At 30.2% G+C, this 13,033-nt stretch overlaps 2 protein-coding genes across 2 annotated transcripts; both read left to right on the forward strand.

The window, feature by feature from the left end:
- The first annotated feature begins 1,583 nt into the window (after window positions 1-1,583).
- Window positions 1,584-2,801, forward strand: LOC130467432 (early nodule-specific protein 2-like). Its single transcript, XM_056835937.1, has 2 exons — window positions 1,584-2,061; window positions 2,647-2,801. The coding sequence occupies exons 1-2, from the start codon at window positions 1,584-1,586 to the stop codon at window positions 2,799-2,801; spliced, it is 633 nt and encodes a 210-aa protein (XP_056691915.1).
- LOC130466943 (protein FAR1-RELATED SEQUENCE 5-like) lies at window positions 2,637-6,877 on the forward strand. The gene is made up of 6 exons (XM_056835486.1): window positions 2,637-3,077; window positions 3,481-4,051; window positions 4,456-4,739; window positions 5,070-5,464; window positions 6,113-6,348; window positions 6,440-6,877. The coding sequence occupies exons 2-6, from the start codon at window positions 3,569-3,571 to the stop codon at window positions 6,743-6,745; spliced, it is 1,704 nt and encodes a 567-aa protein (XP_056691464.1). The 5' UTR covers window positions 2,637-3,077; window positions 3,481-3,568; the 3' UTR covers window positions 6,746-6,877.
- Window positions 6,878-13,033: the final 6,156 nt, after the last annotated feature.

The following is a 13,033-nucleotide window of genomic DNA, read 5'->3' on the forward strand; positions in this document are numbered from 1 at the left end:
TTATCTTTTTTTCTTTGATAGGAAAATTAATTCATTAATAAAGAGTCATACGACATTTACAAGAAAAATATAGATCTAACAAATACATCACAAATTGAATCAAATAAAGGTTTCCTTCATCAAAACTATGGTCGTTGAATAGATCTTGAATTGTAGAACGTTACCCGTATATTACGCTGGAACATGCAGCATTTTCAGGGAGAGGGTCTAACGATTTGTTGTAGCCGCGAAGATGATTTCCATTTGATTTATTTGAATGTACTCGAAAAATTGATATATGTTGCGATCCCGCATAAAACTTCACCAATGAACTAATTTTATATAAATCCATTCCTACTGAACGACAAACCAAACATACTAAAACTAACTCTACCATAGGGAGACTAACGAACAAGGACGAAACTCCGTCCATATGGTGGAAATTTATTGAAATTGAGAGACAATAACCGAATTAAATGAAGAGAAAAGTTAGACTATTTTCGACCTACGGCGGTCAAGAAAATAAACTCTAGAATATGAGAGAGGGAGAGAGAGAAGGGGAGAGCGGCGAGTATGAACATTTATCTATTTATTTGGAAAAGAGCATTTATCTGCTTATTCGAAAATGAATGTTTATCCAATGATTTAACAATAAATATTTTTCTATTGATTGAGAAATTGAGCGATTCCCGGCAATAATGTTTGAAAAAGCGATAATTCCAAAATGTGTTCCATGTGAAATTAATTTTCATATAGTATTTTTTTCTCCGGTTCAACATTTAATCGCCAATTCAATTGGCAGTTTCATTTCGGAGTAAGCCGCCTTTGAATTGGCGGTTTACTCACCTTACCAAACAAAAAAAATTGCGATTCGCGTATACTTGATAATACCAACATCAAATAAACCTAACCATAATATTGATAGCAACAACATCAAACAAACATGATCTTGATAATAATATCGATTTTTACTCAATTAACAATAATTTCATACATACATAAATCAAATTAAAAAAAATTAGGGCTCAGCCACCGCTACTGGTGTTTCTACGACGATAGACGGTGAGACATCATCACCGTCTGCGGCAACGACGACGCCCTCGATGACAATTCTACCGGCGGCGGTAAGAAGGAGGGTGAGGACATTCGGAGAGCGAAGTACAGAAGACTAGCTAGAAGAGCGAGGTACGGGGATCAACAATTTCGTTTGTTTTTTAATTTTGAAATCCTAAACCCACTAACTTTGACTTTTCCAATTAAGCGTGGCTTGAGCTTTAATTTTTCAGCGCGTTTTCTGTCAGGCGGCCTGACGGCCACGCGCCTGTCAGTCCGCTGACTCCCCACGCGCGCGTGGGCTTCACGCGCCACATAAACAGCGCTTTTCTTTCTCTCTCTTCCTCCTTCCTCCTTCCTCCTTCTTCCTTCCTTCTTCACGACAACCTTTCTCAAACCCTAATCTAATTCGCGAAATTATTCAGCTTGCTCCGCCGCAATCGCCGCCAACAACTTTCAGATCCGACATGGGCGACGGCGGCTATGAGCAATTTCAACCACCAATACCGATATTTCCGCCACAATCACCGCCGACAAATTTCAGATCAGACATGGCCGACGGCTTTCAACCACCACCACCATTATTTTCGCCACAATTTCAACAACCAACACAGATGTTTCCGCCACAATTTCAACCACCGAGTTTTCAACCTCGCCACCTTCAACATTCTCCTCGATTTTTAACACCACCGAATTTTCAACCTCGCCACCTTCAACATCCTCGATTTCTACCACCACCGATTTTTCAACCTCGCGACCGTCATCCTCCTCCTCGTTTTCAACCTCCTGCGCGATTTGATAACCCTAACCAAAGCAACCTTCATCCTCCTCCTCGATTTCAACCTCCTGCCCGTTTTGATAACCATTATCAAAGCGATCTTCATCCTCCTTCTCGATTTGATAACCCTAATCAAAGGGCTTTTACAACATTGCAGCAAGTAACTACTGAAACAAGTTCTGGAACAAAGGAAAACACATCTGAAACAAGTTCTGCAACAACAGGAGAAACAACATCAGCTTATTTTTCAGGTTTTAAAATTAATTTAATGAATATAGTTAACTAATTGATTACTTGTCGTAACTAATTAGATTGTGCAATTAACTAAGCGGCTAAAAAACTAAACAAATTGGTTAACTAATTGCTTTGAAAGAATCACTAACTGGTAAAAATAGTTAACTAATTGGATAATAAACTAAATAATATATAAAGGAACTTAACTAATTAATATCAATACTAAACTAATTTTTTTTAAAGCTACTTTTCAAATTTCATTTTTCACTAAGTTAACCATTACCATCATTTAGGTAACCTTTTCCACCAAATAGTTAACTTTTTGAAGCAACTAGTTAACCTTTTCCACCAAATAGTTAACTTTTTGAAGCAATAGTTAACTTTTATCATCAATTAGTTAACTTGTACCATCAATTAGTTAAGTTGTTCCCTTAATTAGTTAACTTGTACCATCAATTAGTTAAGTTGTTCCCTTAATTAGTTAACTTTTATCATCAATTAGTTAACTTGTTCTCTCAATTAGTTCAATTGGTTAACTAATTTCCTGAATTATGTAGCTAATTAGTTTCTTTTGTTAATTATTACTTTTGTTCATTTTACAGGTTCAAAAGATATTTGGAACGATTTAACAGAGGATGATATTAGAGGACCTTTGACTGGATATACTGGCACTGTAGATGAACTACATGAACTTTATGACAAACATTCAATACTTCTTGGATTTTCAATAAGAAAAAAACACATTAAGGAGAGATAAAAAAACGGGAGAGATAAAGGAAAGATACTTTTGTTGTTCAAAGGAAGGAAAGAGAAAGGAAAACACAAAGAACACAAAGAAAGAAGAAGCAACTGTATCAAGTGAGAGCAAACAGAAAGAGCAGTCAAAGAACGCAAGGCAGCAAAACCTTACTAGAACAGGGTGCAACGCATCTATACGATTGAAGTTACAAAAGGATGGAAAGTTTATAGTCTTTCATCATGTTATAGAACACAATCATGCCTTAACAAGAGAGCCACTGCAAAACTTTCAAAGGTACAAAACAAAATACAAGTAATTAGTTAACCATTAAAGAAATTTAGTTAGGCTTTGACATTAATTACTTAAGCGTTTAAATAATTTTGTTTTAATAATAAACTAGATAAAACAGTTACTTACCTTTAACCATCAATTACTTAACTTTTTTCATAAATTAGTTAACCTTTTCCATGCATTAGTTAACTTTTTAAAACATTTAGTTAATGTTTTGCATCAATTAGTTTACTTTTACAATCAATTAGTTACGTTTTTGCATGAATTAGGTAACTTTTATTTTAATAATATATTAGTTATTTACCTTTTACAACAAATAGTTAACTTTTTGCATATATTAGTTAACTTTTTGCATATATTAGTTAACTTTTCACAACAATTAGTTAACGTTTTGCATCATTTCCAGATCACAAAGAAAAATTGATGAAGAAAAGGGAAAAGTAATTGAAGGACTCACACTATCAGGAATAACACCGGCAGATTCCTATAGATATATGTGTAATGAAGCTGGCGACGCAAGGGTCGTTGGACACACATTAGTTGACCACATGAATTTCACAAGTAGATTGAAAATGAAAAGACTAGAAGGAAAAGATACACAAGCAGTTGTGAACATGTTAATTAAGAGAGGAGAAGAAGATCCAAACTTTTATTTTCGAGTAAAGGTGAACGAGGGAAACCAAGTAATAAGCATGTTTTGGAGGGATGGAATGATGCAAGAAGATTATGACATATATGGTGATGTCTGTGTCTTTGACACAACTTTCAGAACAAACAAATACAATTTAGTTTGTGCGCCATTTGTAGGTGTCAATAACCATTGGAGTAATGTGATGTTTGGTTGTGCTTTTATTGCTGATGAGAAGACACACACTTTTGTGTGGCTATTGGAAACATTTCTGGACTCTATGGGAGGCAAAGCACCTATAACTATCTTTACAGATCAAGATCAAGCAATGACAAATGCTATTGAACAAGTAAGAGTGTATTAACTATTTGGGTTTTATAGTTAACTAATTGCTAAAAATTGTTAACTATTAGCTACTGGTCTTTAACTAATGAGTTGAAAAGTTTAACTAAATTGATATCCATTCATCAGTTACTTTTTCCATCAATTAGTTATCCTATTACATACATTAGTTAACTTTTTGAATCAATTAGTTAACTTTTGCAATGAATTAGATAAGTTTCTGCATGAACTAGTTAACTTTTGTTTTAATAATATATTAGTTACCTTTTTGCATGAATTAGTTAACTTTTTGCATGAATTAGTTAACTTTTTGCATCATTTTCAGATTCCTAACTAATACAGAATTCTGTTCTGACTTAACTATATAGTTTAAATTCTTAACTAATACATCATTCATCAAAAAAATTGCAGGTATTTCCTAATACAAGACATAGATTATGCTTATGGCACTTACAAAAGAATGATGTGTCAAGATTCGGAGACTTAAAAGCTGACAATACATTCAAAGACACATTCAAGAAGTGCTTATATCGTTGTTACAATGAAGAAGAATTTGAAACCACTTGGTTTGACATGATTACTAAGTATAACCTTCAAGATCATGATTGGTTTACAAATCTCTATACAATAAAAGAAAAATGGTGTACAGCTTTGAACAAAGATTTTTTCTCAGCTGGAATATTGTCTTCACAAAGGTAAATGCTTAAATAAAAGAAGTCCACTAATTTTTTTAATGCTATTCTAATTACTCAGAATAATTCACTAATTGCTATAAATACTTCACTAATTACTATGAATACTTCACTAATTGCTTTTAATACTTCACAAAGTTTAACTAATTGTTTCATCTACTTAACTAATTCCTTTGCCTGCTTAACTAATTAATCAGAAAGATTAACTAATTAAACTAAATGTTTAACTAAATGTTTCACCTTCTTAACTAGTTCCTTTGTTTGCTTAACTAATTCCTGTACCTGCTTAACTAATTAAATAAAATGTTTAACTAATTCAATCTTGTTACACAGGAGTGAGAGCACTAACAATGCTATTGGATTTAAAGGGAACAAATCAACTTCACTAACAGAATTCTTTCACATTTTTGGAGAAACAGTGGATCGTTGGAGATATCAAGAAGATCAAAATGAATATGATTGTGGAAATGCTTTGCCTAAATCTGATTTTCCAATGGTCGGAATGATAAAACATGCGGCAAATGTTTACACACTTACATTGTTTAGAGATTTTGAAAAAGAATTCAAGTATGCAATGGGTTGCATCTCAAATGTCAACTACATCAATGGAAATTTCTTTGGTTACAAATTGCAACATGAATCTTGGCCTGAACATAGTGCCCATTATGTGGCATTTGATCCAACAACAAATTCCATTAAATGCACTTGTAGGAACTTCGAAGAATCAGGTTAGTTAATGCTCTTAACTAATTGCATTTTTACATACACTATCAATTAGTGAACTTTTTCTATCAATTAGTGAACTTTTTCTATCAATTAGTTAGCTTTTTCCATGAATTAGTTATACTATTAAGTTACCTAGTTTTGTATTCACTTCAGTTAGTTTGTTGTACAATTAGTTAACTTTATTCATCAATTAGTTTACTTGTACCATCTATTAATTAATTTTTTCATCAATTAGTTAACTTTTTCTAACAATTAGTGAACTTTTACTATCAATTAGTTAGCCTTTTCCATGAATTAGTTATACTATTAACGTACCTAGTTTTGTATTCACTTCAGTTAGTTTGTTGTACAATTAGTTAACTTTATTCATCAATTAGTTTACTTGTACCATCTACTAATTAATTTTTTCATCACTTAGTTAACTTTTTCTATCAATTAGTGACCTTTTTCTATCTATTAGTTAGCCTTTTTCATGAATTAGTTATACTATTAAGGTACCTAGTTTTGTATTCACTTCAGTTAGTTTGTTGTACAATTAGTTAACTTTATTCATCAATTAGTTAACTTTTTCTAACAATTAGTGAACTTTTACTATCAATTAGTTAACTTTTTTCATAAATTAGTTAATATTTGGATGTCACAATATGCAGGATGGATATGTTTCCATGCAATACGAGTTCTACATATACATTCTATTGTCAACATTCCAGAGCAATACATTTCAAAAAGGTGGACAAAGTTTGCAAAAAGTGAAGTATGGAAAAGAATGGAACATAGAGAAGATAATGGAACAGAAAAGAGAAAAATTACTCCATGGCGTTATGAGATGGCAAGAAATTTGTACAACTTGGTTATTAAATGTCAAGGGAGTGATGCAGCTAAAAAGGTTTTTAATAACTATTATTTAACTAATACATAACAATAAATACTAAATACTTCAAGAGTCTAACTAGTTTGCTTTAAATCTTAACTAATAGGTGCTTAAAGAGGCTTATGCTCATGCTAACGAAAGCATAAATAAGGTTCTAGAAAAAGAAAAAGCAGCAGAAAAGGAGGCAGCACAAAAGGCACAAGACGATGTTGAAGCACAACAAATCACAATCAACATAGCACCGTCTACATCATCATCATCATCAAATGCACCACAAATAATAGTTGAAAATCCACCACTAGTGAAGACAAAAGGAAGAAGTAAAAGAAAAAAAGGATTCTTTGAGATAAGGACATCGTCAACAACACCTACAGAATTTGGAACTTTTACACCAAAAGAACAACTTTTTTAGTGACATTGGATTGAATTTAGTGTTTATCAAATTAGTTAACTTGTACCAGCAATTAGTTAACTTGTTCCCTCAATTAGTTAACTTCTCCCCTCAATTATTTAATATTGTTAACCTTACAATACATTAGTTAACGTTTTCCATCAATTAGTTAACTTTTTTCAGCAATTAATTAGTTTACCTTTTGCATCCATTAAGCTTTTAACAATAATTAGTTAACTTTTTCTATCTATTAGTTAACTTGTCCCATCAATTAGTTATCTTTTTCATCAATTAGTTATTGTTTTAACTTTTTAACAACTTTTTCTATCAAGTAGTTAATCAATTTAGGTAACTTTTTATTGCAATTAGTTAACTTTTTACTACAATTAGTTAACTTTTTACAGCAATTAGTTAACTTTTTATAGCAATTAGTTAACTTCTTCCCTCAATTATTTAATATTGTTAACCTTACAATGCATTAGTTAACCTTTTCCATCAATTAGTTAACTTTTTCCATCAATTAGTTAACTTTTTTCATCAATTAGTTAACTTTTTTCATTAATTAGTTTACCTTTTGCATCCATTAAGCTTTTAACAATAATTAGTTAACTTTTTCCATCTATTAGTTAACTTGTTCCCTCAATTAGTTAACTTTTTTCATCAATTAGTTAACTTGTTCCCTCAATTAGTCAACTAATTGATTTCATTTTCAAAAGTCAAGTTACTGTAATTATTGTTGACGTCACAATATGCAGGATGACTATGTTTAACTAATATTGTTAACCTAAAATTAGTTAACTTTTTGCATCAATTAGTTGAACTTACCACTCTTTAGTTAACCTTTACCATCAATTAGTCAACCTTTTCCACCAAATAGTTAACTTTTTGCAGCAATTAGTTAACTATTTTCATTAATAAGTTTTAACTAATTGAATTTGATATTTCACTAATTGAATTTAATGCTTAATAATATATAGAATTAGATTGACTGACTTATGAAATATACCAAGTAAATAATTCAAAATAAGCTTCCTCAATCAGTTAACGTTTTCCCTCAAATAGTTACCTTTTTGTAAAAATTAGTTAACTTTTATCATCAATTAGTTACCTTTTTCTTAAAATTAGTTAACTTTTATCATCAATAAGTTAACTCGTACCATCTATTAATTAACTTGTTCCACTTTTTCATCAATTAGTTAAATTTTTCCATCAATTAGTTAACTTGTTCCCTCAATTAGTTTATAGTATTATTAGTTAACTTTTGCTACCAATTAGTTAACTTTTTCTATCAATTAGTGAACTTTTTCTATCAATTAGTTAGCCTTTTCCATGAATTAGTTATTCTATTAAGGTACCTAGTTTTGTATTCACTTCAGTTAGTTTGTTGTACGATTAGTTAACTTTTTCTATCAATTAGTGAACTTTTTCTATGAATTAGTTAGCCTTTTCCATGAATTAGTTATTCTATTAAGGTACCTAGTTTTGTATTCACTTCAGTTAGTTTGTTGTACAATTAGTTAACTTTTTTCATTAATTAGTGAACTTGTACCATCAATTAGTTAACTTGTTCCCTTAATAAGTTAACAAATTGATTTTATTTTCAAAAGTTGAACTAATATTGTTAACCTAAAAGTAGTCAACTTTTTGCATCAATTAGTTAACCTTTACAATCTATAAGTTAACCTTTTCCATCAATTAGTTAATTTTTTGCATCAATTAGTTAACTAATTGAATTTGATATTTAACTAATTGAATTTAATACTTATGAAATATATCAAGTAAATAATTCAAAATAAGCTCCTACTAAATATATATATACCAAAAGAGCTACATGCCCAAAATATTCAAAGATTAAATTTCTGTTTTAAAGCACCTATTCTCAAAATATATCAACCAAACAAAGCAGTTAATAAAAATATTCACATATAAATTGTTTACTAAATAACAACTAAAAACAACCTGATAGATAAGTTTACTGATTAACTGGAAGGTGGCTTATGATGAACAACTTTTGCTCTCTTTTGTTTCGGTGCAACAGAAGCTTTGTTTTGATCCATATCAGAGAATGACACTGCTTCTACTGTTGGCACTGCTTCAGCTGCTACCACTGGTTCGTTGTTCTTGGCAATTCGCCTTGATGACTTGTATGTTCTCAAAGGAGCATTGTCATTTCCTTCTGGCTTCTCTTGGGCTGCTGCTTTTCTTTTTGCAATTGTTTCTAACCTTTTCCTTGTAGTTTCAGCCTTTTTTAAATCAGCCTGCTGTTTCAACTTTGCAGCCTCTTCTTCTTCTAGCTTCTTCTTTGCTTCTGCTTCTTTTTTCTGTCTTTCTTCTTCTTCTTCTTTCTTTTTCTTTCGGCGATCACGAACAGCATGGGAAATACCAACTTTAATCATGTTGAATGATTCCATTTCCTCCAGCACAACAGCCCGAATTTCATTCATATCAGAAAGGACTAAGGTTGAACAAATCTTAGCCCGTAACATTGTCCTTGTACCGCGCTGAAATAAAAACATAATATATAAGATAATGTATGTGTACTAAATACTGATTGTATGAAACAAAAAATAGATTAAAAAAGTTAACTAGTTGCTGTAAAAAGTTCACTAATAAATTTAAAAGTTAACTAATTGCTGTTAAAAGTTAACTAATTGCTATTAAAAGTTAACTAATTGCAGTAAAAAGTTAACTAATTGTTGTAAAAAGTTAACTAATTGCTGTAAAAAGTTTATTAATTGCTGTAAAAAGTTAACTAATTGTTATAAAAAGTTAACTAATGGCTGTAAAAAGTTAACTTATTGCAGTAAAAAGTTAACTAATTGCTGTTAAAAGTTAACTAATTGCTATAAAAAGTTAACTAATTGCAGTAAAAAGTTAACTAATTGTTGTAAAAAGTTAACTAATTGCTGTAAAAAGTTAACTAATTGCAGTAAAAAGTTACCTAAATTGATTAACTACTTGATAGAAAAAGTTGTTAAAAAGTTAAAACGATAACTAATTGATGAAAAAGATAACTAATTGATGGGACAAGTTAACTAATAGATGGAAAAAGTTAACTAATTATTGTTAAAAGCTTAATGGATGCAAAAGGTAAACTAATTAATGTAAAAAGTAAACTAACTGAAAAAAGGTTAACTATTTGAAGTAATAAGTTAACTAATTGAAGAAAAAGGTTACCTAATTCATGAAATACTTAATTTGAAACTATTGAAACTAGAAAAGATAAACTAATTGCTTGAAAATCTTAACTAAAGTAGACTTACATAGGAAAGGTCCATGGGAATATTTTTGCCATTAAAGTACTGCATTGCTGTCATCAAAAAAATTCCGCAATCTACATGATCAGGGTTATCTGATCTCCCAGCAAAGTCCAGAATTGACATTTCAAAATTTAAGCAATCAGCAGCAGCCGCATGGCCAATCTCTAGCAGAAACTGTGCAAATGCTTCAATAAGCAATGACACCATTGCCATATAATCATCATGAATCTTCTTATTCCAAATTATGTTGTCAACATAGACAAGACTTCTCTGATTTATGTTGACAATCAACAGAGAGAGGTGTTCTTGGTAAATAATGGGAAAGAAAAACTGCAAATGAATCAAGGGAAAAAAGTAAGAAAAATCAAACTAAAATATATAAAAACTTAACTATTTAATATCACAAATTAACTATTACATATAAAGGCATAACTACCAAAATACCAACTTACCATTCCCACATTTTTCAGATTGAATCTGTGGTCATTGATTTGCACCCAATATTTCCAACTATTGATAAGTTCATCAATAATTTGATTTAGAGATTCAGCTGACTTCGTCTTAAGAGCACCTTCAAGCATCCTCTGGCATAAGCAAAAAACCAAATTTAATTAGAAAACAGTATAAACAAATTAACTGAACTGAATACAAAACTAGGTACTTTCATGTGTAACTAATTGATGGAAAAGGATAACTAATTCATGGAAAAAGTTAACTAGTTGATAGAAATAGTTAACTATTTGATTGCAAAAGTTAACTAATTGATAGCAAAAGTTAACTAATTGATAGAAAAAGTTAACTAATTGTACAACAAACTAACTGAAGTAAATACGAAACTAGGTACCTTAATAGTATAACTAATTCATGGAAAAGGCTAACTAATTGATTGAAAAAGTTCACTAATTGATAAAAAAGTTCACTAATTGATAGAAAAGGTTAACTAATTGATAGAAAAAGTTTACTAAATGTACAACAAACTACCTGAAATGAATACAAACCTAGGTACCTTAATAGAATAACTAATTCATGGGAAACTAATTGATAGAAAAAGTTCACTAATTGATAGAAAAAGTTAACTAATTGATTGAAAAAGTTCACTAATTGATAGAAAAAGTTCACTAATTGATAGAAAAAGTTAACTAATTGATAGCAAAAATTAACTAATAATACCACAAACTAATTGAAATGAATACAAAACTAGTTACTTTACAGTGTAGGTAATTGATGGAAAAACTTAACTAATTGTTTGAAAAGGTTAACTAATTGTCAGAACAAGTTAACTAAATGATTTAAAAAGTTAAAAAGTTAACTACTTAATGGAAAATGTTAACTAATTGATGTAAAAAAATAAGTAACTCATTATTTAAACGATACAACATAAAAAAGTAAAGGACATTAATAAAAAAAATTACATAAAATAGAAACTAACCGTGTACTCAACACCAAAATAGAAATTGTTTTGTTCTTTATTCAACATGAACTGATTTTTGTTCAAGAGAATAGACCAAATCTCAACAATGTTGGATAAGATATATTCCTCAGGAATCAAACATTGCATTTCCTCCCTATTTATTTTGTGGAGTATCCCAAAAATAAAAACATCAGCCCTGTTACACAAAAATTAAAACAAATAAATAAGGAAAATATTAAATTATGTAAAAATCTCAACTAAATGACATATATAGTTAACTAATTGTTAAATTACCGTTGATCAAGTGCCTCATCATCCAAGAAACAGAAGTCAATTACTTCTTTTTCCAGTCTCCTCAGACGACCGAGGGTCTTCGGAAATCTCTCCATTAACTCAGATAAGCAGAAGACTTCTTCTGTAGCAGAACCAATGGGAAGACTGCTATAGAAACTCCTAGCTTCTCGTTCAGGTTCAGCATCTTGGGGAGCAACATTTCCAGAACCTTCAACATTTTTCTCAATTGGCCCTTTATCACCAGGTCCATTATCACCATAACCCTTGTCAGCAACACCAACATTCTCCTGAATTGGCCCCTTGTCAGCAGCACCATCAACAGCTTGAGAAGGAGCATTATCATCAACAGCATTATTTTCATTTCTCAAGTGTTCAGCATAGGCAACAATTGAGTCAATTATCTCCAAAAACACAGGATCACTGTATCCTGGACTGTCTGATAATTCTTGTCGCCGACTCTTTAACAAATTTATACGGTCCATATGGAAACTGGACACAACATATAAATCGCGACAATATATTCTCATTGCCAATTGCAACTCCTTCACACAAAAAAAAAGAAAAATATTAAGAAAAGAAAACAACAGCAAAATAATTAACTAATTAAATTATCTAAACAATTATATAATTCATGGAAAAAGATTACTATTTGATGGAATACATTAACTAATTGCTGTATAAAGTTAACTAATTAAAGGAAAAGGTTAACTATTCGATGAAATAACTTAACTAATTGATGGAATGATGAAACCATTGGAAAAATTCATTAAAAAATAAGTTCACTTATAGAGAAAAATAGTTAACTAATTGATGAAATAAGATAACTAATTGCTGAAATAGGTTAACTAATTCATAAAAGAAGTAACACTTGGTTAACTACTTAATGGAAAAAGTTGACTAATTGCTGTAAAAACTTAACTAATTTAAGCAAAAGGTTAGCTATTGTGAGATAGGTTAACTAATTGAATAAAAAGGTTTACTAATTCATAAAAAAGATTAACTAATGGATGGTACAAGTTAACTAATTGAATAAAAAGGTTTACTAATTCATAAAAAGGTTAACTAATTGATGGTACATGTTAACTAATTGAATAAAAAGGTTTACTAATTCATAAAAAAGTTAACTAAATGCAAAATAGGAACTCCTTCACACAAAAAAAAGATAACTAATTGATGAAATACATTAACTAATTGCTGTATAACGTTAGCTAATTAAAGGAAAGGGTTAACTATTTGATGAAATAACTTAACTAATTGATGGAATGATGAAAGATTGGAAAAATTCATTAAAAAATAAGTTAACTAATTGATGAAATAAGATAACTAATTGCTGAAATAGGTTAA

Source organism: Spinacia oleracea, chromosome 2 (genome assembly GCF_020520425.1).
Source record: "Spinacia oleracea cultivar Varoflay chromosome 2, BTI_SOV_V1, whole genome shotgun sequence".
Lineage (NCBI taxonomy): Eukaryota > Viridiplantae > Streptophyta > Magnoliopsida > Caryophyllales > Amaranthaceae > Spinacia > Spinacia oleracea.